This window comes from Bos grunniens, chromosome 8 (genome assembly GCF_055505025.1).
Source record: "Bos grunniens cultivar Pamir isolate PY7600 chromosome 8, Bosgru_T2T1.0, whole genome shotgun sequence".
In the NCBI taxonomy this organism is placed as follows: domain Eukaryota; kingdom Metazoa; phylum Chordata; class Mammalia; order Artiodactyla; family Bovidae; genus Bos; species Bos grunniens.
The window spans coordinates 96,596,951-96,623,311 of NC_141172.1; the positions used below are offsets into that span (position 1 = coordinate 96,596,951).

At 43.8% G+C, this 26,361-nt stretch overlaps 1 protein-coding gene across 4 annotated transcripts in view; it reads left to right on the forward strand.

Annotated features, from left to right (window-relative positions):
- The first annotated feature begins 14,294 nt into the window (after nucleotides 1–14,294).
- The window catches only part of RAD23B (RAD23 nucleotide excision repair protein B), a 44,639-nt gene continuing 32,572 nt past the window's right edge, over nucleotides 14,295–26,361 (forward strand). For 2 of the 4 annotated variants that reach the window (XM_086315822.1, XM_086315825.1), the window contains exon 1: nucleotides 14,295–14,720. In XM_086315822.1, coding sequence (XP_086171948.1) covers nucleotides 14,655–14,720 — 66 coding nt within the window. In that variant the 5' untranslated portion in view covers nucleotides 14,295–14,654. Of the gene's footprint in view, nucleotides 14,721–23,490; nucleotides 23,720–26,361 lie in introns of all 4 variants that reach the window. The other 2 variants (XM_086315824.1, XM_086315823.1) reach the window with 2 other exon arrangements.

The window sequence follows — 26,361 nt, forward strand, 5'->3', positions numbered from 1 at the left end:
TTTGAATAGAAGTTAAATTAGCAGGGTAACAATATATAGCCTTGACGTATTCCTTTCCCAATTTGAAACCAGTCCATTGTTCCATGTCTGGTTCTGGTCATATATCTTATTTTAAAATTTATTTATTTATTTGGAGCCTGTGCTCTACAACGAGAAGCCACTGCAATAAGGAGCCCATGCACTTCAACTAGAGAGTAGTCCCATTTGAGGCAACTAGAGAGAAGCTGTCATGCAGCAATGAGACCCAGTGCAGGCAAAAGTTAAAATAGTTAAATAAAAATTATACATACATATATATAATATATATATGTATGTATAGTGTAACAGCTCTGCAAAACACATATTGCATGTATTGCAGAAGCACAAATAATAAACGGGTCTGGGAAAGGAACACATACTTTCCATTTAAAGTAGAAAAAACTTTTTAAATGCTCTAAAGTTTCTTTAGAGAAGCCCATAGGATTACACTAATTTATTCAGTTTCATTTATGACAAGATACTATACTTTTCAGAACATGTGACCAATACAGAGATTAGATGACCAGCTGTGAAAGGGAGATAGAGAACTAAAAAGATGTTGGATGCCTGTGTCCATATCCTACCTCATTAAAAGCCTATCAGGCTTTTTTGCCTTCCTGGAATCAGCCTCGGTCCCGGCACATGGCAGAGATCTTTGTAGTAACTTCCTGAGGGCAGAGATTCAGACAGCTATCAGACATAGTTCAGTCAGTCAGTTCATTCGCTCAGTCCTGTCCAACTCTTTGCGACCCCATGAATCGCAGCATGCCAGGCCTCCCTGTCCATCACCAACTCCCAGAGTTCACCCAGACTCATGTCTATCGAGTCAGTGATGCCATCCAGCCATCTCATCCTCTGTTGTCCCCTTCTCCTCCTGCCCCCAATCCCTCCCAGCATCAGAGTCTTTTCCAATGAGTCAACTCTTCACCTGAGGTGGCCCAAGTACTGGAGTTTCAGCTTCAGCATCATTCCTTCCAAAGAAATCCCAGGGCTGATCTCCTTCAGAATGGACTGGTTGGATCTCCTTGCAGTCCAAGGGACTCTCAAGAGTCTTCTCCAACACCACAGTTCAAAAGCATCAATTCTTCGGCGCTCAGCCTTCTTCACAGTCCAACTCTCACATTCATGCATGACCACAGGAAAAATCATAGCTTTGACTAGACGAACCTTTGTTGGCAAAGTAATGTCTCTGCTTTTGAATATGCCATCTAGGTTGGTCATAACTTTCTTTCCAAGGAGTAAGCATCTTTTAATTTCATGGCTGCAATCACCATCTGCAGTGATTTTGAAGCCCAAGAAAATAAAGTCTGACGCTGTTTCCACTGTTTCCCCATCTATTTCCCATGAAGTGATGGGACCAGATGCTATGATCTTTGTTTTCTGAATGTTGAGCTTTAAGCCAACTTTTTAACTCTCCACTTTCACTTTCATCAAGAGGCTTTTGAGTTCCTCTTCACTTTCTGCCATAAGGGTGGTGTCATCTGCATATCTGAGGTTATTGATATCTCTCCCAGCAATCTTGATTCCAGCTTGTGTTTCTTCCAGTCCAGTGTTTCTCATTATGTACTCTGCATATAAGTTAAATAAGCAGGGTGCCAATATACAGCCTTGATGTACTCCTTTTCCTATTTGGAACCAGTCTGTTGTTCCATGTCCAGTTCTAACTGTTGCTTCCTGACCTACATATAAATTTCCCAAGAGGCAGATCAGACATAGGTAGGGCCTGGCATATAACTGCTTCCCAATAAATACAGGAAAATAAATGACAATAAAGTAATTAACACATAAACATGATTTCAACAAAAAGCCAGCTACGCTTTTTAGCTCAAAAGAGAAGTCAGGTATACTTGCAATATATCATGTATTAAAATCAGCTTTAGCTAGTAATAAAGAAAAACCTGCTAAATGAGAAAAGGAATGTTAAATTGGAGAAAAAACAAAAGAACCAAAACTATTTAAACATATTGAACTTTAGCAAAAGGTCTATTTCACAACTTGTTTTGTGAAACAATTTTTCTACTCTCTTGCAAAATTAATGACAAATTCAGTTGAAATGAAAAAAGAGAGACTGTTTGGTTATATAAATGATACTGTTTAAACATAAAACATGTGAACCTTGAGCCCTTGACCCAGTGGCCAGCTGACTGCACCACTGTATCAACTTTTCTAATCACAGTTAGATAGCTAAGCCGAGAAAAGTAGTTTCAGAGGTATTCATGTAATGTGTATAAGAGTTAATGGGTTTCCTAGGTGACTCAGTGGTAAGGAATCCACCTGCCAATGCAGGAGACATAGGTTCAATTCCAGGGTCAAGAAAGAAATGGCAACTCACTCCAGTATTCTTGCATGGGAAATCCCATGAACAGAAGAGACTGGCGGGCTACAGTCCACGGGGTCACAAAGTCATACACGACTTGGTGACTGAGCAAGCATGAGCACACATACAAGAGTTGAAATTCCAAGAGTTAAGAACCACCTACGGACTTCCCTGGTGGCTCAGACGGTAAAGCGTCTGTCTACAATGTGGGGACCCGGGTTCGACCCCTGGGTTGGGAAGATCCCCTGGAGAAGGAAATGGCAACCCACTCCAGTATTCATGCCTGGAAAATCCCATGGACTGAGGAGCCTGGTGGGCTAGTCCATGGGATCACAAAGAGTCGGACATGACTGAGCGACTTCACTTTCATTTTTATAAGGCTAAATGGCTTTCCAAAAGGATGTAACAAACTGTAAAGTCACCAGAAAACTATGAAGACATTTTTTGTCATACAGTTTTATTATTTATAATTTTATAATATTATAATAATTTATAATATTATTGGAGGTGAGTCTTAATTATTCATTTTAACACATAACAATATCACCTTGTTTTAATATGCTTTTTTTTTTTAATGGGTGGCTGAATTTTCCTTTCACCGTTGAGTTCTTTCTCTGTTCCTGGCGCTCCTCCTGGTGCTTACAGAATCTGAACAAGTAAAACAGACAAAGATCCCTGTCTTCTAGCATGGGAGATAGATGCTAAAGAAACATAATAAATAAATAAACAATATAGTGTGTTAAAAGAGGAGGAGAGCAGGGTAAGGAGTATAGGGAGTGTTGATTGGGAAATGGACATTGTCATAGCAAATAGGGTGGTCAAGAGGTCAGAGCAGGGTTCATTGAGAAGTTGAAAATTTGAGCAATAATTGGAGGATGTGAGGGAGAGAGCCAGTGCAAGACTGCCTTGGGAAGAAGAGATCAAAAGACCAGATTACAGTGGACCTGGTGAACTCAAGGGACGGTGAGGCTGCAGCGGATTGCACCTGGGGAAATATATAGCTGATGACATCAGAAAAGTAACAAAGAGGATGGAGGGAGGGGAGCAATGTAAAGATTTGAGATTTTACTGATTGAAATGGGGAGCTAGTACAGGGTTTTGAGCAGTAATGAACTGATCTATATTTTAAAAAGAATATGGCTATTAGATCTAGAATAGACTATAAGGAAGCAAGAGTGGAAACATGATAGGCACTTGAGTGGCGTGACCGTGGTGGCAGAGGTGGAGACAATGTGTGGCCTCTCGGCATGACCTCTCGGTAACGGTGGTCTAGCCACGATTACCTCTGAATGTCCAACCTGCCAGAAAGAGAGACCAGAGATGAATTCCCAATCTGGTACTATTCTCTGAGGGACCTACTGGTCACATGGTAACAAGTTGACTTCATAGGGTCCTTTGTATCCTGGAAGGCCAAGCAATTTGTTCCCGCAAGAACAGATAATTATCCTGAGTACAGGTTTGTATTACGAAGTACAAGAGCTTCAGCCTCTACCATTCTGCAGTTTACAGAGTTCCTGACACGTAGACCAGAACCCTACCGGTAACAGCATCCAACCAGGGGACCCGCTTCACAGCGAAGGAGGTTTGGAAGTGATCCCATGTTCACGGGATCTATTGGTCTTACCACATACCACCTTCCCCAGAAGTGCCAACCTGAGAGAGTGATGGAACAAGCTGCTGGTGGGGCAGATGAAGTACCATCTCAGGGTAATCCTTTTGGCTCAGCTGGTAAAGAATCCACCTGCAATGCGAGAGACCTGGGTTTGATCCCTGGGTTGGGAAGATCCCCTGGAGAAGGGAAAGGCTACCCACTTCAGTATTCTGTCCTGGAGAATTCCATGGACTGTATAGTCCATAGGGTCTCAAAGAGTAGACATGACTGAGCACCTTTCATTTTCACTATCGGGGCAATACTGTGCAAGAACAGGGCCTCATTCTCCAGGGTAGAACCTACAGACTGAATAAAAGTGTCCTGCAGGGTACTGTGTCCCCAGCAGGAAGACCAGATGGTCCAGAAATCAAGGCAGGAAAGCAGGAATGGGCCCATTTACCACTCCCAGTGACCCACTGAGGACCTTTCTGGTCCCATATCTTTGAAACCTGTGCAGTTAGAAGTCTTGGTCTTCAAATGGGGAGCACTCTGTGAGAGGACACAGCAATGGTCCCAATGAACTACAAGCTGCAGCTGCTACATGCATGCCTGCATTCTCAGTTGCCCAGTCGTGTCTGACTCTTTGTGACCCTATGGACTGTAGCCCTCCCAGCTCCTCTGTCCATGGGATTTCCCAGGTAAGAATCCTGGAGTGAATTGCCATTCCCTTCTTCTGGGGATCTTCCCAACCCAGGGATCGACCCAGGTCTCCTGCATTACAGGCAGATTCTTTACCATCTGAGTAACCAGGGAAGGCATGTGGGATCAGATGCTAACTCCAGGTAGTGCCAGGACTGAATCACACTGTAGGATGCCCAGCTGGTGTCTACAGAGAACTGGAGAATTACTTGGTGTGGAGAAAGAAAACCCACCTATTTGGTGATCACCTCAGATATGCAGATGAAACCACCCTAATGGCAGAAAGTGAAGAGGAACTAAAGATCCTCTTGATGCAAGTGAAAGAGGAGAGTGAAAAAGTTGGCTGAAAGCTCAACATTCAGAAAACTAAGATCAAGGCATCTGGTCCCGTCACTTCATGGCAAATAGATGGGGAAACAGTGGAAACAGTGGCTGACTTTGTTTTTTGGGGCTCCACAATCACTGCAGATGGTGATTGCAGCCATGAAATTAAAAGATACTTATTCCTTGGAAGGAAAGTTATGACCGACCTAGACAGCATATTAAAAAGCAGAGACATTACTTTGCCATCAAAGGTCCATCTAGTCAAGGCTATGGTTTTTCCTGTGGTCATGTATGGATATGAGAGTTGGACTGTGAAGAAAGCTGAGCACTGAAGAATTGATGCTTTTGAACTGTGGTGCTGGAGAAGACTCTTAAGAGTCCCTTGGACTGCAAGGACATCCAACCAGTCCATCCTAAAGGAGATCAGTCCTGGGTGTTCATTGGAAGGACTGATGTTGAAGCTGAAACTCCAATACTCTGGCCACCTGATGTGAAGAGCTGACTCATTTGAAAAGATCCTGATGCTGGGAAAGATTGAGGGCAGGAGGAGAAGGGGATGACAGAGGATGAGACGGTTGGATGGCATCACTGACTCAATGGACATGGGTTTGGGTGGACTCCAGGAGCTGGAGAGGAACAGGGAGGCCTGGCGTGCTGCGGTTCATGGGGTCACAAAAAGTCGGACACAACTGAGCAACTGAACTAACTAATAATAATTTGGTGATCAGAAGTAAATATTAAAAGTAGTAATAGAGCAGTGAGTAGAGGAGACACAAGAAGAGTTTTTCCTATTCTGTTCCTGTCCTTATAAGAAGAGACAGAGGAACAGACATACAAGAGGAGAACATCAGATGATGATGGAGGCAGAGATCAAGGTGGTACAGGAAGCCACAGAATGCCAGTGATTGCCAGCAAGCCACCAGAAGGCAGGAAGAGGCCATGAAGAATCCGTGTGTCAGGTATCAGAGACAGCATTGCCTTACCAACATCTTAATTTTGAACTTCTAACCCCCAAAACTGTGAGACAATAACTTTTTGTTGTTTTAAGCCACTCGGTTCGTGGTACTTTGTTTTAGCAGTCCTATGAAACTGACAAGGTGTAATTCAGGGAGAGTCAATAAAGGGACTCTTCACAATGATGTAGGGAAGTGTATAGGCGCACTGCAACGACGGGACAACACCCTGCAGTGAGAAGCAGGGCCCTCTAGGGAGCACTCACCAGACCTGGAAGGACAGAGTCACATGGAAGGCCATACAGAAGCAATGATCCTGTATCCAGAGCACTGCCAAGTGCACACCTAATTCACTCTCCTCCCTCAGTCCTCTCCTGCTAGGACTCCCTGAGAAGCCAGCTGTGGAAACCCATACAGGGTAGTCTTCTTGGGACCGACTGCAGGGTGAAGAAGGGGTAAGAAAGAAGATGGGGAAGGGGGACTTCCCTGGCAGCCCAGTGGTTAAGAATCTGCCTTGCAATGCAGGAGGGCTTCCCAAGTGGTTCAGATGGTAAAGAATCTGTCTGCAATGTGGAAGGCCTGGGTTCAATCCCTGGGTCAGGAAGATCCCCTGGAGAAGGAAATGGCATCCCATTCCAGTATTCTTGCCTAGAGAATTCCATGGATAGAAGAGCCTGCTGCGGCTGCTGCTAAGTCGTTTCAGTCGTGTCCGACTCTGTGCGACCCCACAGACGGCAGCCCACCAGGCTCCCCCGTCCCTGGGATTCTCCAGGCGAGTACTGGAGTGGGGTGCCATTGCCTTCTCCGATAGAAGAGCCTAGGGGACTATATAGTCCATGGGGTCGCACGGAGTCGGACATGACTGAGCCACTAACACTGACGCTGACTGACTTGCAATGCAGGGGCCGTGGGCCTGACCCCTGGTTGGGGAACTACGATCCCGCGTGCCGCAACTGAGGCCACGTGCTGCAACTTCTGAGTCCACGAGCTACAACTAGACAGTCCTTGTGCCACAGTGAAAGAGCCTGCATGAGGAAATGAAGATCCTGCGTGCTGCAGCTAAGACCTGATGCAGCCGAAAAAATAGTTTTTAAAAAGAAGGTGAGGGAGGGGAATGAAAAATAGCTGGCACATTCTCTGTAGCAAGTGTATCTTTTTTTAGCATTATTGATCTTCTTCATGTTCTTTAAAAAAAGTAGTATTTATCAGTACCCCCATCTGTTATAATTTTGATTTTTAGTTTATTATCTATTATTCCACTAAAATACAAACTCCATGAGGGCAGGGACTTTGCTCCCTATTGTATCCTCAGCACCTAGAACAGCTTCTGGCATGGAGAAAGTCTCAAGAATTACTTGATGAGTGAATGAATGGCTTGGACTCTGGCATTTTCTACCCCAGTATTTTCTAACTCAGTAGCTGTTGCATCTCTGCTTGCTCATCTTCTTCCCTGAAATCATTTGACCAACTTCCAAAAATACAAGTAAAATTCCCTGGCTTGTTATCAAGTATTTGGAAGTAATGACTCCCTTCCATCTTTATATTTTGGCTCAACAGCTACTGAAGAAGCTCAAGGCCTATCCTACAAGGCTTTGCTCATAAGCACCCTCACCTTGGTGGCCTTTGCACTGGTGAGTTGGAGGGGGTCCCATCATCTGTTATGTGAACTGTGGGACTCTAGGCAAACACACCTATATCAGACACGGAGGCATACAGCCTGCCCAACTTGTACTATTTAGCCAAGATAATAAAAAATAATAACAATTTCAGGTAGAGCCATGAAAAAATTTAAACAAGGGTCCTATTGTAGATGGAATTTGACTGTGTGGATCACAACGAACTGTGGGAAATTCTTCAAGAGATGGGAATACCAGACCATCTCACCTGCCTCCTGAGAAATCTGCATGCAGGTCAAGAAGCAAGTTAGAACCAGACACGGAACAATGGACTGGTTCCAAATTGGGAAACAAGTATGTCAACGCTGTATATTGTCACCCTGCTTATTTAACTTATATGCAGAGCACATTGTGCGAAACGTTGGGCTGGATGAAGCTCAAGCTGGAATCAAGATTGCCAGAAGAAATATCAGTAACCTCAGATATGCAGATGACACCACCGTTATGGCAGAAAGCGAAGAAGAACTAAAGAGCCATTTGATGAAAGTGAAAGAAGAGAATGAAAAAGCTGGCTTAAAAGTTAACATTCAGAAAACTAAGATCAGGGCATCTGGTCCCATCACTTCATGGGAAATAGATGGGGAAACAATGGAAACAGTGACTTTATTTTCTTGGGCTCCAAAATCACTGCAGATGGTGACTGCAGCCATGAAATTAAAAGATACTTGCTCCTTGGAAGAAAAGCTACAACAAACCTGGACAGCATATTAAAAAGCAGAGACATCACTTTGCCGACAAAGGTCCATCTAGTCAAAGCTATGGTTTTTCCAGTACTCATGTACGGATGTGAGAGTTGGACTATAAAGAAAGCTGGACGCCAAAGAACTAATGCTTTTGAACTGTGGTGTTGAAGAAGACTCTTGAGAGTCCCTTGGACTGCAAGATCAAACCAGTCCATCCTAAAGGAAATCAGTTCTGAATAGTCATTAGAGGGACTGATGCTGAAGCTGAAAATCCAATACTTTGGTCACCTGATACAAAGAACTGACTCACTGGAAAAGACTGATGGTGGGAAAGATTGAAGGCAGGAGGAGAAGGGGACGACAGAGGATGAGATGCTTGGATGGCATCACTGACTCAATGGACATGAGTTTGAGCAAGCTCTGGGAGTTGGTGATGGACAAGGAAGCTGCAGTCCCTGGGGTTGCCCAGAGTCGGACATGAATGAGTGGTTGAACTGAACTGAATTATAGATGGGCTTCCCCGGTGGCCCTAGTGATAAACAAACCACCTGCCAATACAGAATACATAAGAGACACAGGGTTGATCTCTGGGTTGGGAAGATCCCCTGGATGATGGCATGGCAACCCACTCCAGTATTCTTTCCTGGAGAGTCCCATGGACAGAGAAGCCTGGCAGGCTATAGTCCATAGGGTAGCACAGAGTCGGACATGGCTGAAGTGACTTCACACACACGCACTCCTGCTGCAGATATCACATAGTTTGGTGGGGCTCAGATATGAGGTTCCATGGAAAGTGCCTCGAATGGTGCCTTGCCTAAAGGGTTAATGTGTGTTTATTATATATTATTAAAGTTGCTGGAGAAATCTGAGAAAGTAAATTATGACTTGGGCCTGAATGATAAAAAGTTGGTCATTCAAAGATCTGGGAAGAGAATTTCAAGCTGAAATAAACTCAAATGCAAAGGCCAAGAGATTAGTACCAGCCTGGCCTGTTTGGGGTATGAAAGAAAGGTGGTGCAGAGGGATGATGATGAATGAGAGGGAGAAGGGAAGAGATAAGGCCAGAGAGTTTGGCAGATCATGTGAGCTCCCCAAGGTCAGGTCAGTTAAGTTCACTTGCTCAGTCCTGTCCGACTCTTTGCGACCCCAGGGACTGCAGCACACCACACTTCTGTGTTCATCACCGACTTCCAGAGCTTGCTCAAACTCATCTCCATTGAGTCAATGATGCCATCCAATCATCTCATCCTCTGTCGTCCCCTTCTCCTCCTGCCTTCAATCTTTCCCAGCATCAGGGTCTTTTCTAATGAGTCAGTTCTTTGTATCAGGTGACCAAAGTATTGGAGCTTCAACTTCAGCATCAGTCCTTCCAATGAATATTCAGGGTTGATTTCCTTTAGGATTGACTGGACTTGATTTCCTTGCAGTCCAAGAGAGTCTCAAGAGTCTTCTCCAACACCACAGTTCAAAAGCATCAATTCTTTGGGGCTCAGCTTTCTTTATAGTCCAACTCTCACATCCATACATGACTACTGGAAAAACCATAGCCTCGACTAGACGGAACTTTGTTGGAAAAGTAACGTCTCTGCTTTTTAATATGCTGTCTAGGTTGGTCATAACTTTTCTCCCAGGAAGTAAGTGTCTTTTAATTTCATGGTTGTAGTCACTAACTGCAGTGATTTTGGAGCCCCCCAAAATAAAGTCTGCCACTGTTTCCACTGTTTCTCCATCTATTTGCCATGAAGTGTTGGCACCAGATGCCATGATCTTTGTTTTCTGAATGTTGAGCTTTAGGCCAACTTTTCCACTCTCCTCTTTCACTTTCATCAAAAGGCTCTTTAGTTCTTCTTCACCTTCTGCCGTAAGGGTGGTGTCATCTGCATATCTGAGGTTATTGATATTTCTCCCGGCAATCTTGATTCCAGCTTATGCTTCATCCAGCCCAGCGTTTCTCATGATGTAGTCTGCATACACGTTAAATAAGTAGGGTGACAATATACAGCCTTGACATACTCCTTTTCCTATTTGGAACCAGTCTGTTGTTCCATGTCCAGTTCTAACTATTGCTTCCTGATCTGCATACAGATTTCTCAAGAGGCAGGTCAGGTGGTCTAGTATTCCCATCTCTTGAAGAATTTTCCACAGTTTATTGTGATCCACACAGTCAAAGGCTTTGGCATAGTCAATACAGCAAAAATAGATGTTTTTCTGGAACTCTCTTGCTTTTTTGATGATCCAACAGATGTTGGCAATTTGATCTCTGGTCCTCTGCCTTTTCTAAAACCAGCTTGAACATCTGGAAGTTCACGGTTCACGTATTGCTGAAGACTGGTTTGGAGAATTTTGAGCATTACTTTACTAGCATGTGAGATGAGTGCAATTCTGTGGTAGTCTGAGCATTCTTTAGCATTGCCTTTCTTTGGGATTGGAATGAAAACTGACCTTTTCCAGTCCTGTGGCCACTGCTGAGTTTTCCAAATTTGCTGGCATATTGAGTGCAGCACTTTCACAGCATCATCTTTTAGGCTTTGAAAGAGCTCAGCTGGAATTCCATCACTTCCACTAGCTTTGTTCATAGTGATGCTTCCTAAGGCCCACTTGACTTCACATTCCAGGATGTCTGGCTCTAGGTCAGTGATCACACCATCGTGATTATCTTGATCGTGAAGATCTTTTTTGTACAGTTCTTCTGTGTATTCTTGCCACCTCCTATTAATATCCTCTGCTTCTATTAGGTCCATAGCATTTCTGTCCTTTCCTGAGCCCATCTTTGCATGAAATGTTCAAGGTCAGGTAAATTTGCAAGGTCAGGTGAGGAGTTTGAATTTTATTCTCAAGTATAATTAGGTATTAAGAATAGATGTGACATGATTTTCATCTGAAAAAGACCACTCTGACTGCTGAGGAGGTTGAAAAAGAGTAGAAGCGGAGAGACCACTTTGGAGGCAGGTGAAAGATGTTGAAAAGACCCTGATGCTGGGAAAGGTTGAGAGCAGGAGGAGAAGAGGATGGCAGAGGATGAGGTGGTTGGATGGCATGAGTTTGAGCAAGCTCCAGGAGTTGGTGCTGGACAGGGAAGCCTGGCACGCTGCAGTCCCTGGGGTCACAAAGAGTAGGTCATGACTCTTGGAAAGATGAGCTGAAATGAAAGATATTGATGGACTAGCCTAGGGTTTTAGAAGTCGAAATGGTGAGAAATGGCTGACTTGGGGATATAACTTAGAGAATAAAGTTGATAGGACTTGATAATGGATTAGATGTGGTGGCTGGTGCGGGGAAGAAGAGAGGGAAGAGACTTATCAGGCATGATGACTAGATTTTTGGTCTGAGCATGTGGGTAGATGGCGGTGCCATGAACTATGATGGGGGGAAACTGGGAGAACAGGATTCAGGGGGAAGGGAGGCCCAGAGGGGGTCAATGGTTCTGTTTGGCCATGTTAAGTATCAGAGGCTAATTATATTTCAAGTCAAGATATTGTGTTGGGACTTCCCTGGTGGTCCAGTGGTTAAGAATCTGCCTTCCAAATGAGGGGGCGAGTTGGATCTCTGATCTGGGAAACTTAGATCCCACATGCTACAGGGCAACTAAGCCTATGCACTGCAACGAAAGATCCCATGTGCCGCAGCTAAGACCCAGCACAGCTAAATACATAAATATTTTTAAAAAAGATACTGTGCAGGCAATCAGCTAACGATAGCTAAGGGGGAAAGTCCAGGAGAGAGGTATTTCAAAACAAAGAGTAAGATGAGATCACCTGGTGACTAACAATAGATATAGGGAAATACAGAGGGTGGAGGGTTAGATGCTGAATTACAATACAGGGAGACATGTGGTCTGAAATGGACAACAGGAGGTTAGTGGAGAGGGAGGTTGGTCAAGCAAAGTTCCATGGAAGAATTAGATCTGAGCTCCTAGAATCCACAGAAAACCAAGCAGTGACATTTTATCAGTGAGGATGCTGGTACAGTGGGGGTAATTTGCAATTAGTCACACAGCTAGTGACCTAACTGTAATTTTGCATTTGAATTACTTTAAGTTAAATGTGCAGCCGAACCCAAGGCTCCCGCATTGCGGGCGGTTTCTTTACCAGCTGAGCCAGAAGGGAAGCCCAAGAATACTGGAGTGGGTAGCCTATCCCTTCTCCAGGGGATCTTCCCGACCCAGGAATCGAACCCTGGCCTCCCGCATTCCGGGCGGATTCTTTACCGCCTGAGCTATCAGCTGCTAAGTCACTTCAGTAGTGTCCGACTCTGTTCAACCCCATGGATGGCAGCTCACCAGGCTCCGCCGTCCCTGGGATTCTCCAGGCAAGAACACTGGAGTGGGTTGCCATTTCCTTCTCCAATGCATGAAAGTGGAAAGTGAAAGTGAAGTCGCTCAGTCAGGTCTGACTCTTCGCGACCCCATGGACTGCAGCCTGCCAGGCTCCTCCATCCATGGGATTTTCCAGGCAAGAGTACTGGAGTGGGGTGCCATTGAGCTATCAGGGAAGCCCCTAAATGTGCAGCAGGATACGTAATTAAGAGAGAGGAATGCCAGGCACCTAGGAGCATGGACTTTGGAGTCATTCTGCTTAGATTCAGATTCTGGACCTGCCACTTAGCAGGTGGGTGACTCCAGGTACCTAACTCATCATTTCTATACTTCAGTTTTCTTATCTGAATTGGGCGTACTACAAACAGCTATGTACTTATGGGCTACTAACTCTGTGCGTTCCTGGTACAAAGATTTTACATACATTATTCAACACTCCCCTCCAATAATCAATGAAGTTGAGTGCTATTATTATCCCCATTTTACTGATGAGAAACCGAGCGCATTCATGAATTCCAAAAATATTTACTGTGCCTGCATTACACGCCAGGCTTGTTTCTTCGTGCTAGGGGTGCATCACGCAACACAACAAAATCTTTGCCTTTGTGCAGCTTGCCTGTGATTTACTGAAGGGAGAAAGATGATAAACCCAATACATATGTATTAATGGGACGACAGAGGATGAGACGGTTGGATGGCATCACCGACCCGATAGACTTTAGTTTGAGTAAGCTCCGGGAGTTGGTGATGGACAGGGAAGCCCGGCGTGCTGCAGTCCATGGGGTCGCAGAGAGTCGGACACGACTGAGCGACTGAACTGAAGTGCTATAGAAGACACAGCAGGGTAACGGAACTCGGGAAGTTGCCGTTTTAAGTCGGGTATCCAGAGTCGATCTCCCTGAGAAGGCGACATCTGAGCAAAGATTGGAAGTGAGAAGTCGAGCCACCCAGGTATCGAGGAAAAGAGGACTCAGAGCGGAAACAGAAAGGGTGAAGGTAGACTCTCAGGTTGAGAGCATTTGCTGAACATCCACCAACAACGTCTAGTGCAAGCCGAGAGAATAAGATGTAAGAGGTAGGGGCTGTGTATCCAGCTCTAGGAACTTTGACTTTTACTCATGAGATGAGGTGCCATTGGACAGATCTGCCTGGGGAAGTGATATAACTTGATCTTATATTTAGGCGCAAGGTCCATTAACGTGGTCTGGCGCTGAAGTCAGTGATCTCAGGGTAAATGAATCCCAGCATAAGGGTTCAGCCACATAGAAAGCGCCCTGCAAGCGCTGGCCCACTACGCTGGTTGCCCGCGACCCTTTCACTTAAACCTCGCCCCGACCTTCCACCCTCTAGTTCCCTAGTTCCAAGGCTCGCCAGCCACTCTGTCGTGTCTCCACGTAGCGCTTCCCAGGCTACGGATTGCGCAACTCAGGCAACCGGGCGGAGTCTGCACGTAGGCGGAGCGACAGCGGGCGGGAGAAGGCCCCAGAAACAGACGAGACGAGGAAGCCCTCAGCGCCCCCACAACAAGACGCCCACTGACTGCGCCTGCGCACGCGCCATCCAGGCGGCCGGCATTCCAGAGCGGCAATCCACCCCGCCCCAATTCCGGGGCGGAGTTCTTGGCTGCGCCTGCGCACAGCCTCGCCGCACCCTACGCCTGCGCGCTCCGCCAGCCCGGCCCCATCCCCCAGGTTTTTAGGGTGGTGGGGGGAGGGTGCGTCTCGGCGAGTCACGATGATGGCGGCCACCAGCCTGTGGTGAGCTAGCGGATTCTCTGCTGCTTTCGCAGAGCCCCTCGCGCTTCCGACAGACCCACTGGCTGGTAACCGGGCGCGTGAGGAAGCACGGTGGCCCGAGCTCGCGAGGAAGGCCGCAGTCGCGGAGGCAGCGGCGCGGCCGGGGGCCAGGGCTGGGGGAGAGGCCGCTCTGCAGGGCGAATGTGACAAGCCCCCACCCCCACCACCTTCCTCCCGAGTGCGCGAGGAGCGCGGGCGACCCCGGGGCCCCGCCAGGCCACAGACCCCGCCCAGCGGCCAGCACCCGGAGCAGGCCCGGCAGCGGAGCTGCGCGACGGCACCATGCTGGTCACCCTGAAGACCCTCCAGCAGCAGACCTTCAAGATCGACATCGACCCCGACGAGACGGTGAGTGCGGCGGGGCGCGCTGGGCCCGGCCCGGAGCGGGGGCGGTCCGCGCGAGGGGCCGGGAAGGCCTGGGCTGGGGATGGCGCGGCGGGACCGCGTGCGGGGCCTCGACCTCAGCTTCGAGCGGAGCTTGAGCAGGTAGAGCCGCGGTGCACCCGAGAGGGCATGGCGAGCGGAGGGTCTAGGGACCCGGGCGCTTATGAGGCCTGCGGGCTCCGGGCGCGGGTAGGGCCAGGGACCTGGCAGCGTGCGGCCCAACGAACCTTCAGAGTGGGCTGTGAGTTTTGTGGCAGGAGTGAGGGGAAGCAGTGGTCGGACACCGAAGCCCGGGTGGCATATGGCGTGAAGCACACGTTAGCGGGGCACCGGAGGCCTCGGCCTGGGCGCTCTCGGTGGAGGGGCCAGAGGGGGAGGGGAGGTCAGGGTGGCCTGGGCGATCGAGCTGGGCTCCCGGGTGTGGGTGCACAGGTTAGGGAGGGAGAGGTAGGCGTCGCCACTATACCTGCGTGGACCTGGTTAGGCGCTGAGGTCTTGGAGGTGGTAACTGGAGATAATGAGCCTTAAATAAAATGGTATCAGGTTCCGTCAGCCGCAGAGTGAGTGTGAGGGGTGGTGAAAATGCATTTTTTGCCCTCTTCGCCGCAGAATTGGTGACCCTTTTATTTGCATAAATGTTGAATCGTTTTTCTGCAGTTCTCCCGCCACCCAGCCCACACCCATACGTAGATTGCACTTCGAGGCCTTTTTGGTGGTGAAGGTTGTTGCATTAGAGCCCTTCCAATAAATCCAGGCGCAAACTTAACTCCAGATTAGCAAGTTCCCTGTGTTAGAAGCCTTGAACTTGTAGGATCGGAAGTCTGCACCCAACCTCCAAATAACAGCCTTTCAGAGGAGAAATAAAATAAAAACTCTGAATCTCTTCTGTAAACTCTTGGACGACTCGAACTTCACGTGTTAAATTCTCATGTCATCTTCTGTATTTGTGACTGCAAAAAGCCACTGTGTTGAAATCAGTACAACTTTATGCCAAGATCTAAAAATTGCCATTCAGTGTAAACTTCTTGTGTTCTGGAAGTGTGAGTCTGTACACCTTTGAGGTTGTCACAGTGTTGTGTTTACAGCAGCAACTTTCTGCCCGTCTGTATTTTTCAAAATAATTGATTCAATTTTGGTGGATGTCGGGGACCTTCAGTTCAGTCGCTTAGTCGTTTCCGACTCTGCGACCCTATGGACCGCAGCATGCCAGGCCTCCCTGCATCACCAACTCCCGGAGCTTACTTACTCATGTCCGTTGAGTCGGTGATGCCATCCAACCATCTCATCCTCTGTCGTCCCCTTCTCCTCCTGCCTTCACTCTTTCCCAGGATCAGGGTCTTTTCCAGTGAGTCATTTTGCATCAGGTGGCCAAGTATTGGAGTTTCAGCTTCAGCATCAGTCCATCCACTGATATTCAGGACTGATTTCCTTTAGGATGGACTGGTTGGATCTCTTTGCAGCCCAAGGGACTCTATGAAGAATCTTCTCCAATACCACACTTTAAAAGCATCGATTCTTCGGCGCTCAGCTTTCTTTATAGTCCAACTCTCACACCCATCCAGGTCTACTTGGTGTTGGTTAATTAAATAAACCTGAGCTCCCATTTGCAGCTCTAACATAATTTGCTATGTACCTGTTTTACAAAGATGTGAAGATTAAATAGTATTTAATTGGTGGTCAGTAAATGGAATTGATTATTAATCAATGGGTACCTTTGAGGGAGGAAGTTTTCTACATCTTGAATTATTTAAAAATGTAGTTCCCAAGCTTTTTGAAATTGTGGCACAAAATGATTTTAGCTCAAGGCACTTAATTATATGTGTAAATATGCTACATGATAAATTCTTAAAAGGTGCAAGAGATACCAAGTTTCAATGAGAAATTCAGTGTCCTCAAAATTGACAACACCTGTGGATCGCTGTTACTAACATCAAATTCTTCCTGAATATTCCTTTACTGCTTATTGTGTACTTATAAGTTAAAGGATGGAGGTGAAAATGCAGCTGTTTAATTAGTTTTCAGCCAAATTTTTCCATAAAATAGCTGTTGACTTTAGTTTTTTGTAATGTTGGTGCTGCAGGAACTTTACCAACTGGTATTCACAATTAGTTCCAGAATTATTGAAACCTAAAGGTTTGGGAGGGCGGCAGTGTTTTATATTTCTGGTTTATTGAAGATATGCAGTGACTTTCTACAGCTCCACTGAAACATTTATGTTCTACTAGATTTGTATTGCTCTTTAGGCATTTTATGCATTCATTATCTTAGAGCCAATATTGTGTTTGTATAGATAATTAGCTAAGTTGCTATTTTCCAGTTTATTTATATGAATTATAAACATATACTTCTGAAGGTAGATTTTCAGAAAGCTTAGTTACAGAGTTGCTTCTTCAGTTTTTTGTTGCTGTTTGTCCAAGTATAATTGTGCTGCTGTTTATATAAATGTAAAACCTAACATTGTTAGTCTGGGACAAGAAATGAAAACATTTAATCGGGATATTCTGGAACATTTACTTTAAAATGACTTGTGGGTTTTTACTTTAATGGACTTAAATTTCAGAAATGGGGAAAACATTAGAGCTATTTTAATTGCATCTTTATAGTGATTTTTAAATTAACATTTATTTTTAATACCGTATTTGAGAGCATTCCAGTAAGAAAAGACGCAATGAAAATTATATAATTATCGGCAGACTGTAAGTATCCTGTTTGTGAAAACTAGATAGCCAAGGATATTAAGAAAATAAATTTAAAATAAAGGGGAAAAAGTAGGATTTTAGTGAGACTTTTAGGGAGATTCACATAAAATGAACAGATTTTGGTGTCTGAAACCTATGTGTTGGCCACTCAGAGGTTTGATTTTTTACCTAGAAGTAACCAAGGAACCTTAAATTACTTAAGTAACTTGAAATGGCTGGTGTAGAAACTCTTGTGAGCTTGAGAGGAGTAGGAGCAAAAATGAGTGAAAGAGGACTGAGAGATAAGAGGAATCATGGGAGTGATTCGTTTGCTGAACAAGTAAATGTTCAGTGAGCTTTGACTGGCAGAACCAGAGGAATGCAAGGACACGGGAGACATGGTCTGGGGCTTTTGGGGAGACATATTTACATAGTCTTAGCTCAGTCGGTGGCTATAGCATAGGAGACGGACACAGTAGAAAAAGCAAGATTTGTTTTTAAGGTGCTCTTATTTGCTTTAGTTTTTGAATGTTGAAAGTCCTCCCCTGCCTTTTTGTTTAAAACCAGTGAAACCTTAACATTGCCATTTTGTGCCATTTATTTGACCGTTACCCTTGCACTGCCCTTAGTGTTAACCATTACAAAAATCTTTTTATTATTAGAATAATAATTCATCTCCTCTTATAAAATAACTGGGGGAAAAACAACAGTGAGTTTGAGGTGAGACATTAAGTGCACAAGCTGAAATACTACATAAGTCACAACAAAGCTATGTGTATACATTGGAAGTTTTTGATAAGACAGTTGCTAAAGTACAGTAGTTTTAATTAGTATAGACAGTGTATTTGATCTGTACAGTAATCTGCAAAGAATTATCTCACTTGGTGATACATTTGTGCTGCAAAATACTGCTTGAGTACTAGTTCTGTATATAGGATTTACTAGCCATCATTTTTTAGCACATTGTTCCCATCGTGACTAATTGTATTATAATAGAGTTGTGCTGGAGATAGTGCCTTATTATGGAAGTTTCCTAGATTATTAAAACCTTTAAGTAGTTAACGTATTAAAATACTGTATCACAGAGGTAAAACTAAGGTTTCTTGGCATTTTGGTAAAACAAAATACTGGAAGTACCTGGGAAATCTGGCATGGCTTGCATCTGTACTTAGCACACAGGAAGCATTTAAGGGAGCTTTCCAGGTGGCTCAGTGGTAGAGAATCCATCTGCCAATGCAGCTGAGCTGGGTTCAGTCTCTGGGTCAGGAAGATCCCCTGGAGAAGGAAATGGCAACCCCTTTCAGTATCCTTGCCTGAGAAGTCCCATGGACAGAGGAGCCTACAGTCCATTGGGTTGCAAAGAGTCGGATATGACTTAGAGACTAAACAACAGCAACAAGAGTTTGGTAAAGATCTTTTGAATGAACTAAATACATTTTTTGGTGAATTGCCAAGTCAGTGATCCCTCAATCTTTGCATGTTAATTTATTTAGTATTGGTTGAATACTTACTAAAAATGTCAGGTTCTGCTCTCATGGTGTGTACGTTATAGTGGGATAAATCAGTTGAAAAACAAGTTTTCAAAACCAGATAATGGTAAGAGTTATGTAGAGAATTGAAATAGGGTGAGGTAATGTGATAGTGCATGACTAGGTGGCTACTTTTAAATGGACTGGTCACAGAAGACCTTTCTAAATAAGGTGACATTTAAACTGAGATCTGAATAATAAGCACTCAGAGATGGGGAGAGTGTTTTCTTTAGGGAAGGACTTTCAAGGGTGTGCATTGGGAATCAAAAAAGGCCTGTTTTGTTGTTCTAGTAGGTGAGGGGAAAGAGAGGTGAGGGATTAGAGTTAGGCAAGAGGCCAGGGCCTGTAGGGCTTTGTAATAAGCTGGAGATTTTCATTGTAAAATAGGAAGCCTTTGGGGGCTTTTAAGCAGAGCAGAAAAAATATTTCTTTTATGATTTGGAAAGGTTACTTTGCTGTCTGGAGAACAGACAGTATGAAGAGCAGTGAGGCTTGCACAACAGTTTCAGGAGTCGAAGTTTTGACTAGGGAAGTAACAGTAGAGATATAAAGAGAATTGGAGGGATTTGAGATATGGTTGGAAGGGAAGAGCTGATGATGGGTTGTAGTGGGGGAAGTTGAGAAATAAAAGATTAAGTAAAGGTTTTAGTTGTATAACTTGTATGAACACCATGTTCTTTGCTAAGACATGGAGGGTTGAGAGAGGAGCAGGTTTAGGGATTGGGGTGGGAACTCAAAGACTTACATTTAAGACGCCTACTAAACATTTAGGTGGAAATGACAAGGAGATTTGCTATGAATTTCAATTCCAGAGGGAAATTTGGGCTGGGGTTAGAGACATGACAAGCCACATGTATGTTTGACCTCAGTCCATGGGAATGGATGAGATCATCTTGCCTCAACCTTTTTCAGTGCCCGTTCTGGACAAAATTGAGCCCAAGAGCCTAAATTACCCGTTAGAGCTACTAGAGTTGAGGAGCCTTGGTGAGAATGGAATGAAATGGGGCTTAGGGCTGAAACCTGGGGTGCTGTTCCATGTGAAGACTGACTAGTGAAAAGGTCAGGCAGTCAAGGTGCGACCTTTGAAGGAGGAAGAATCCAAGAGAAGAAAAAAGTTTAAAAGATGAGGAAAGGGTCAAGTGTATCTGCTACTTGCAAAAATGTAAGATGAAAACAAGGAACATGACTTGGGTTTGGCAACTTGGAGGTCATAAGTGACCCGGGTGAGTAGTCTCCTTGAAGCGGTGGGGCCAGAAGTTAGATTTGAGTGAATTGAGGAATGCATGGGAGACACATGAAAACAATCGCAATAATTCTGAGTGTCACAGCCTGTGGTAGGCATTGTTTAAAAAAAAACAAAACCAGAATTGTGAAAAATATGTAATAATGTGTGTTTTAAAAAGAATTGGAGACCAGCATGATTAGTAACTTATCTGGGGTCACAGTCAATGGCCTTGGTAGTTTCACTGTCTTTGAATGATGGTCTTGTCCACAGTCTGATCTCCATTCATTAATTGCACATCTGGTGACCTTTGCTTCTACTTAACTCATTTATTCAGACCCAGGAGTGGTAACTAGCTCTTATCATGGCAAGTAACTGGAGCTCTTCCTCTTGTCCACAGTAATCTGTTTTTGGTACCTCACTTTAACGTTCCTCTGTTTCCAGTTCTTAGGAGACTTACAATCCATTTTATCCATACTGCTTTTCTCTGGCCCTCTCCTCGTGTTACTGCTTCCACTTTTGCCCAGCTAAAATAGAGCCAGTGGTTATAATCACTCCCTCGCAAGGGTCAGGTGTGGCATGTCTCTTGAGCCAGGCCGCCTAACTTTCAGTCCTGCCTGTAGCACTTGCCACTTGATGTGACCTTTGGCAAGTTACCCAGTTTTGTGCCTGTTTCCTCATCAGTAAAGTTAAGAATACAGCCACAGAAATACTGCCGTCTCAGGATCGTTTTGAAGGTTATGTGAGTTTGAGAAAATACACAGTATGTTTGGTGACAGTGCTTAACAACATGGTCCCACTCTCACTCTACCTGACAGCCTCTCTTGATTGTGGAGATAGCTTTGTATTGTGGATAGTGCTATCTAAGGCCAGTTCCTTCACTTTCCCACGACATCCTAAACTCTCATTTATAAAGGACGTCACTCCATTGGGTCTCCTGTTCTTCATCATTGATTTTTCCATTTCTAGAGTTATCTAAACACTGCCCTTGTTTTAATAAAACCCTCCCTTGTCTCCACATTTGTCTACAGTCCCGTTTCCCCCTCTTCCTTACAGCAGAACTTAAGGGTAGCTCTTTTTTTTTTTTAACATCTTGCTCTTTCAGATACATCATACTGTTCCCAAGCTAGAGGGAGCCTTTCCCCACTTTGTAGTTGCCTTGTGTCTTTGAGTGTGGCATACTTAAATCTGTTTTCTCATGGGTAAAATGGGAGTAATAGTGATTTACCTTCCTCATAGAGTTGGTGTGAAAATCAGATGAGATCATGGATCTGAAAATTTGGGTAAATTGTGAAATCAGAAATCTATGCAATTTTTAGAAAAACAAATCCTGTTTTTTTTTTATCAGTTTTCCATTCATTGTGATCTGTGTTTTCACTGTCCTTTTTGAACATGGTTTGTGTGAGATATCTTTATTTTCTCCGCTTGATGTAGTCAGCAACTTCAGTGTTGAGAGAAGTATTCTGTCATTTTAGTCCTGGAAATTGAGATTATTTGATAGATAGTATATAAAATTTCTTTTGCTTTTGGAAAGAAATGTTACAAATTTAAACTTGGTATAGAACAGTGAATCCTGCTGAAGGACATCACACGTCTGTTCCCTATAAGTTTGGATAAATACATTCCTTGTATTTGGCTCTCTGACAGCTAATTTTATAGGGGGATGAACTTTATAAACCCTTTAACATATATACCTATTCCAGCAGAGGAAGTAGACCAGCTACAAATGACTAATATGTATGCATAGGTCTTCGATGCTTGAGCAGGTGGATAACAGTTGTTGTCTCTCCCTCTGTCCTGTCCTCTGCATGTCTGGTTGTATTAGGTGGGTGGCTTTATTTGTCGTGTATTAGATCCGTTCTCTGCCTGTATAGGGACTTTAAAATTTACAAGTAACTTGGGAATTTCTGCTTTACTGTCTTCAAAGTCTGTGTCCGTTTTGATCTTGATGAGACCATACTGTTAGGAATGTATTTATAATATTGTAGAATAGATTAAACTGGCATAAATAGATAGGCTTTTTTTATTTAAAAAAAAAAGACAAAAAGAAAAGAAATTAGTAGCTGCTGTTGGTTACCAGGGGCTTCCCTGGTGGCTCTGACAGTAAAAAGTCCGCCTGCAACGCTGGAGACGCAGACGGGGAAGATTCCCCTGGAGAAGGGAATGGCTGCCCGCTGCAGGATTCTTGCTGGAGAATTCCACGGACAGAGGAGCCTGGAGGGCTATAATCCAACAGCTCTCGGTTGTAGAGTTGAACACAACTGAGCGACTAACACTTTGAGTACTTTGGCTTTAGGAGCCTAATTATCATAGTTTCTGTTGGGGGAGAATGGATTATGAATTTCAAATTATACTTAAAATAGTAACTTTTAGATCGTAACCCTAATTTGAAAATTATTTTTTCAGTTAAAAAAAAAAAAGATTGTACCACATTTTTTCTTTCCTTTGGTCCAGTGGGAAGAAGTTTCCTGCTGCATTAATGTCAGTTGACATCTTCATAATCAGTTCTGTTTTTAGAATTACCTGAAACCCGCTTTGTGGGAAGGATTCAGGAAATACTCTCGGGTGCCTGCACTAGTCTCCCAAATGGAAGGATACCGCCCAGGGAACCAAAAAGGAAAAGTTTTGCCCATAAACTGTATGGAATCCTTTTGTAAACAGATTTTGCTTTAGGTCTCTGTTTCCTTTTGCTAATGGGGGCTTCACTGGTGGCTCAGATGGTAAAGAATCTGCCTGCAATGTGGGAGACCCAGGTTCGATCCCCAGATTGGGAAGATACCCTGGAGAAGGGAATGGCAACCCATTCCAGTACTCTTTTCTGAGAATTCCATGGACAGAGGAGCCTGGCAGGCTACAGTTCATGGGGTTGCAAAGAGTCAGACTTGACTAAGTGACTAACACATACATAATGGTTAATGGCTAAAACTTACTTGCTGTTACTAATTTTTTAATTTGCTAGGCTATGTAGTGTTTGAACTATCCAGAATTTTCAGCTTTAATGAGATCTCATAAATTGCAGTGTATTCTTGTATAATATTAGTAATGGTTGGAAGAGGGTACCATGAGGTGTTTTTTCTTTTAAACTACTTACATTTCCCCTCATTACTAAAAACAATCGAGACTTGTTATAGTAAGTAAAGTGTATAAAGAGCAAAAGGCTTTAGGCCCCTGGTCTAAGTAACCACTGTTGAATTCTGTATATGCTGCTTGTCTTTTTTTTTTTTTTTTTTCAGAAAAATGTGTGCATATAATACATAAAAACAACAACACTATGTATTTAAAAATCCATTGCTTTTGTCCTTAAGGTGAAGGTGAAGACGCTCAGTCGTGTCTGACTCTCTGCGACCCTGTGGACTGTAGCCTACAAGGCTTCTCCGTCCATGGGATTCTCAAGGCAAGAATACTGGAGTGGTTTACCATTAACTTCTCCAGGGGATCTTCCTTACCCAGGGATCGAACCCGGGTCTCCCGCATTGGAGGCAGATGCTTTAACCTCTGAGCCACCAGAGGAGCCCTTTGTCCTTAAAGATAATTGTAAATATTTCTTCCAGTCATTTTAATGTACATGCATTCTGTTAATTTCTTTATATAGTCACTGTTCTTATTGAATTGTTTAACAATACAGCTGTATGCATGAGCAATAATGTATTTTACCATTTCACTGTTGATGGATATTTAGGGTTGTTTGCAGTATTACAATAAGTAGTGTACTACGCACATTTCATTCATGTATCTTTGAAGTATTTCTGTGAACATCCCTTTAGTATTGATTCTTAGAGGTGGAATTTTTGGGTCAAAGGATGGCAGATTGCCTCAAAAATGCCTGCATCAGTGTTCACAAATCTCAACAGTATTTGTTGTTTTCAAATACTAAGTCTGTCTGAATAACCAGCCAGGATTCAAATAGAGATCTAACACAGAGTAAATGAGTTAAATATTGTGAGGCTCTTTGTACACTGCCTGACACATGGTAAGTACGTAGCACCCATGAACTAAGTGATGTGTAGGAAGACTGACTTGTAAAACATTATACTACTATGGAGATAAGATTTAAAAGACATTACTTTTATATCTGAAACATGCAACTTTAATTCGTGGAAATAACTACTTTTAATGGTGGTTGGCCTGAACTAAGATAGTGTCATGGGATACAATATAGTGTTCACATTTTTCAATGTGATAAGTTAGATGATAAGTTGGAACCACTGGATTTAATGTGAGGAATATTGGAGAAGTGAGAGACAACTACCTCAGAACAGAATGGGATGAAAAGGATAACTGATCTGCTTTTGTGTTGGCCTTTTTCAATAAATTATTATGATTGTCTCCTTTTGGGTAAAAAAAGCAATGTTAGCTATGTCTAGTAGGTGTTGAGTATGTTTTTCTTTTAAAATGCACAATTTCATAAAAGAGAAGTATGTGGCTAGGAAAAAAAACTAGATTTATTGAGTCTTAACCATATTCTGTCTCTAATCAGTGATAAACTAACATCCTTTAGGGGGAAATAAGCAGCAAAATGAATATCCCTGCTTCAGCCAGGAGAAACTTGTTGTTTACTCTGATCGTAGTGCTTAGTATTAGGCCCATCTTTTGAGATGACTTATTGGAAGCATTGACACGGGGCTCAGCACAGTTCAGTTCAGTTGCTCAGTCATGTCTTACTCTTTATGACCCCATGGACTGCAGCATGCCAGGCTTTCCTGTCCTTCACTGACTCCCAGAGCTTGCTCAAACTCGTGTCCATCGAGTTGGTGATGCCATCCAACCATCTCTTCCTCTGTCATCCCCTTCTCCTGCCTTCTCTTTCCCAGCATCAGGGTCTTTCCCAATGAGTCAGTTCTTTGCATCAGGTGGCCAAAGTATTGGAGCTTCAATTTCAGCATCAGCCCTTTCAGTGAATCTTTAGGACTGCTTTCTTTTAGGATGGACTGCTTTGCTTTGCTTTCTTTGCACTCCAAGGGACTTTCAAGAGTCTTTTCCAACACCACAGTTCAAAAGCATCAATTCTTCAGCACTCAGCTTTCTTTATGGTCCAACTTTCACATTCATGCATGACTGTTAGAAAAACCATAGCATTGACTAAATGGACCTTTGTTGGCAAAGTAATGTCTCTGCTTTTTAATATTCTATCTAGGTTGATCATAGCTTTTCTTTCAAGGAGCAAGTGTCTATTAATTTCATGGCTGCAGTCACCATCTGCAGTGATTTTGGAGCCCAAGACAACTACAGTCTCTTCAACTCTTCCCATTGTCTCCCCATCTATTTGCCATGAAGTGATGGGACCGGATGCCATGATCTTAGTTTTTTGAATGTTAGCTTTTAAGCCAGGTTTTTCACTCTTCCTCTTTCACTTTCATCAAGAGGCTCTTTATTTCCTCTTCACTTTCTGCCTTAAGAGTGGTGTCGCCTGCATATCTGATATTATTGATATTTCTCCTGGCAGTCTTGATTCCAGCTTGTACTTCAACCAACCCAACATTTCACACAGTGTACTCTGCATATCAGTTAAATAAGCAGAGTGACAATATACAGCCTTGCCATACTTCTTTTCCTATTTGGAACCAGTCTGTTGTTCCATGTCCAGTTCTAACTGTTGCCTCTTGACCTGCACACAGATTTCTCAGGAGGCAGGTAAGGTGGTCTGGTATTCCCATCTCTTGAAGAATTTTCCACATTTTGTTGTGATCCACACAGTCAAAGGCTTTAGTGTAGTCAGTGAAGCAACAGTAGATGTTTTTCTGGAATTCTCTTGCTTTTTCTATGATCTGATGGATGTTGGATCCATTAATTTGATCTCTGGTTCCTCTGCCTTTTCTAAAACCAGCTTGAACATCTGGAAGTTCACGGTTCCCGTACTGTTGAAGCTTGGCTTGGAGAATTTTGAACATTACTTAACTAGTGTGTGAGATGAGTGCAATTGTGTGGTAGTTTGAGCATTCTTTGGCATTGCCTTTCTTTGGGATTGGAATGAAAACTGACCTTTTCCAGTCCTGTGGCCACTGCTGAGTTTTCCAAATTTGCTGACATATTGAGTGCAGCACTTTCACAGCATCATCTTTTAGGATTTGAAGTAGCTCAGTTGGAATTCTATCACCTCCACTGGCTTTGTTCATAATGATGCTTCCTAAGGCCCACTTGACTTCACATTCCAGGATATCTGGCTCTAGGTGAGTGAT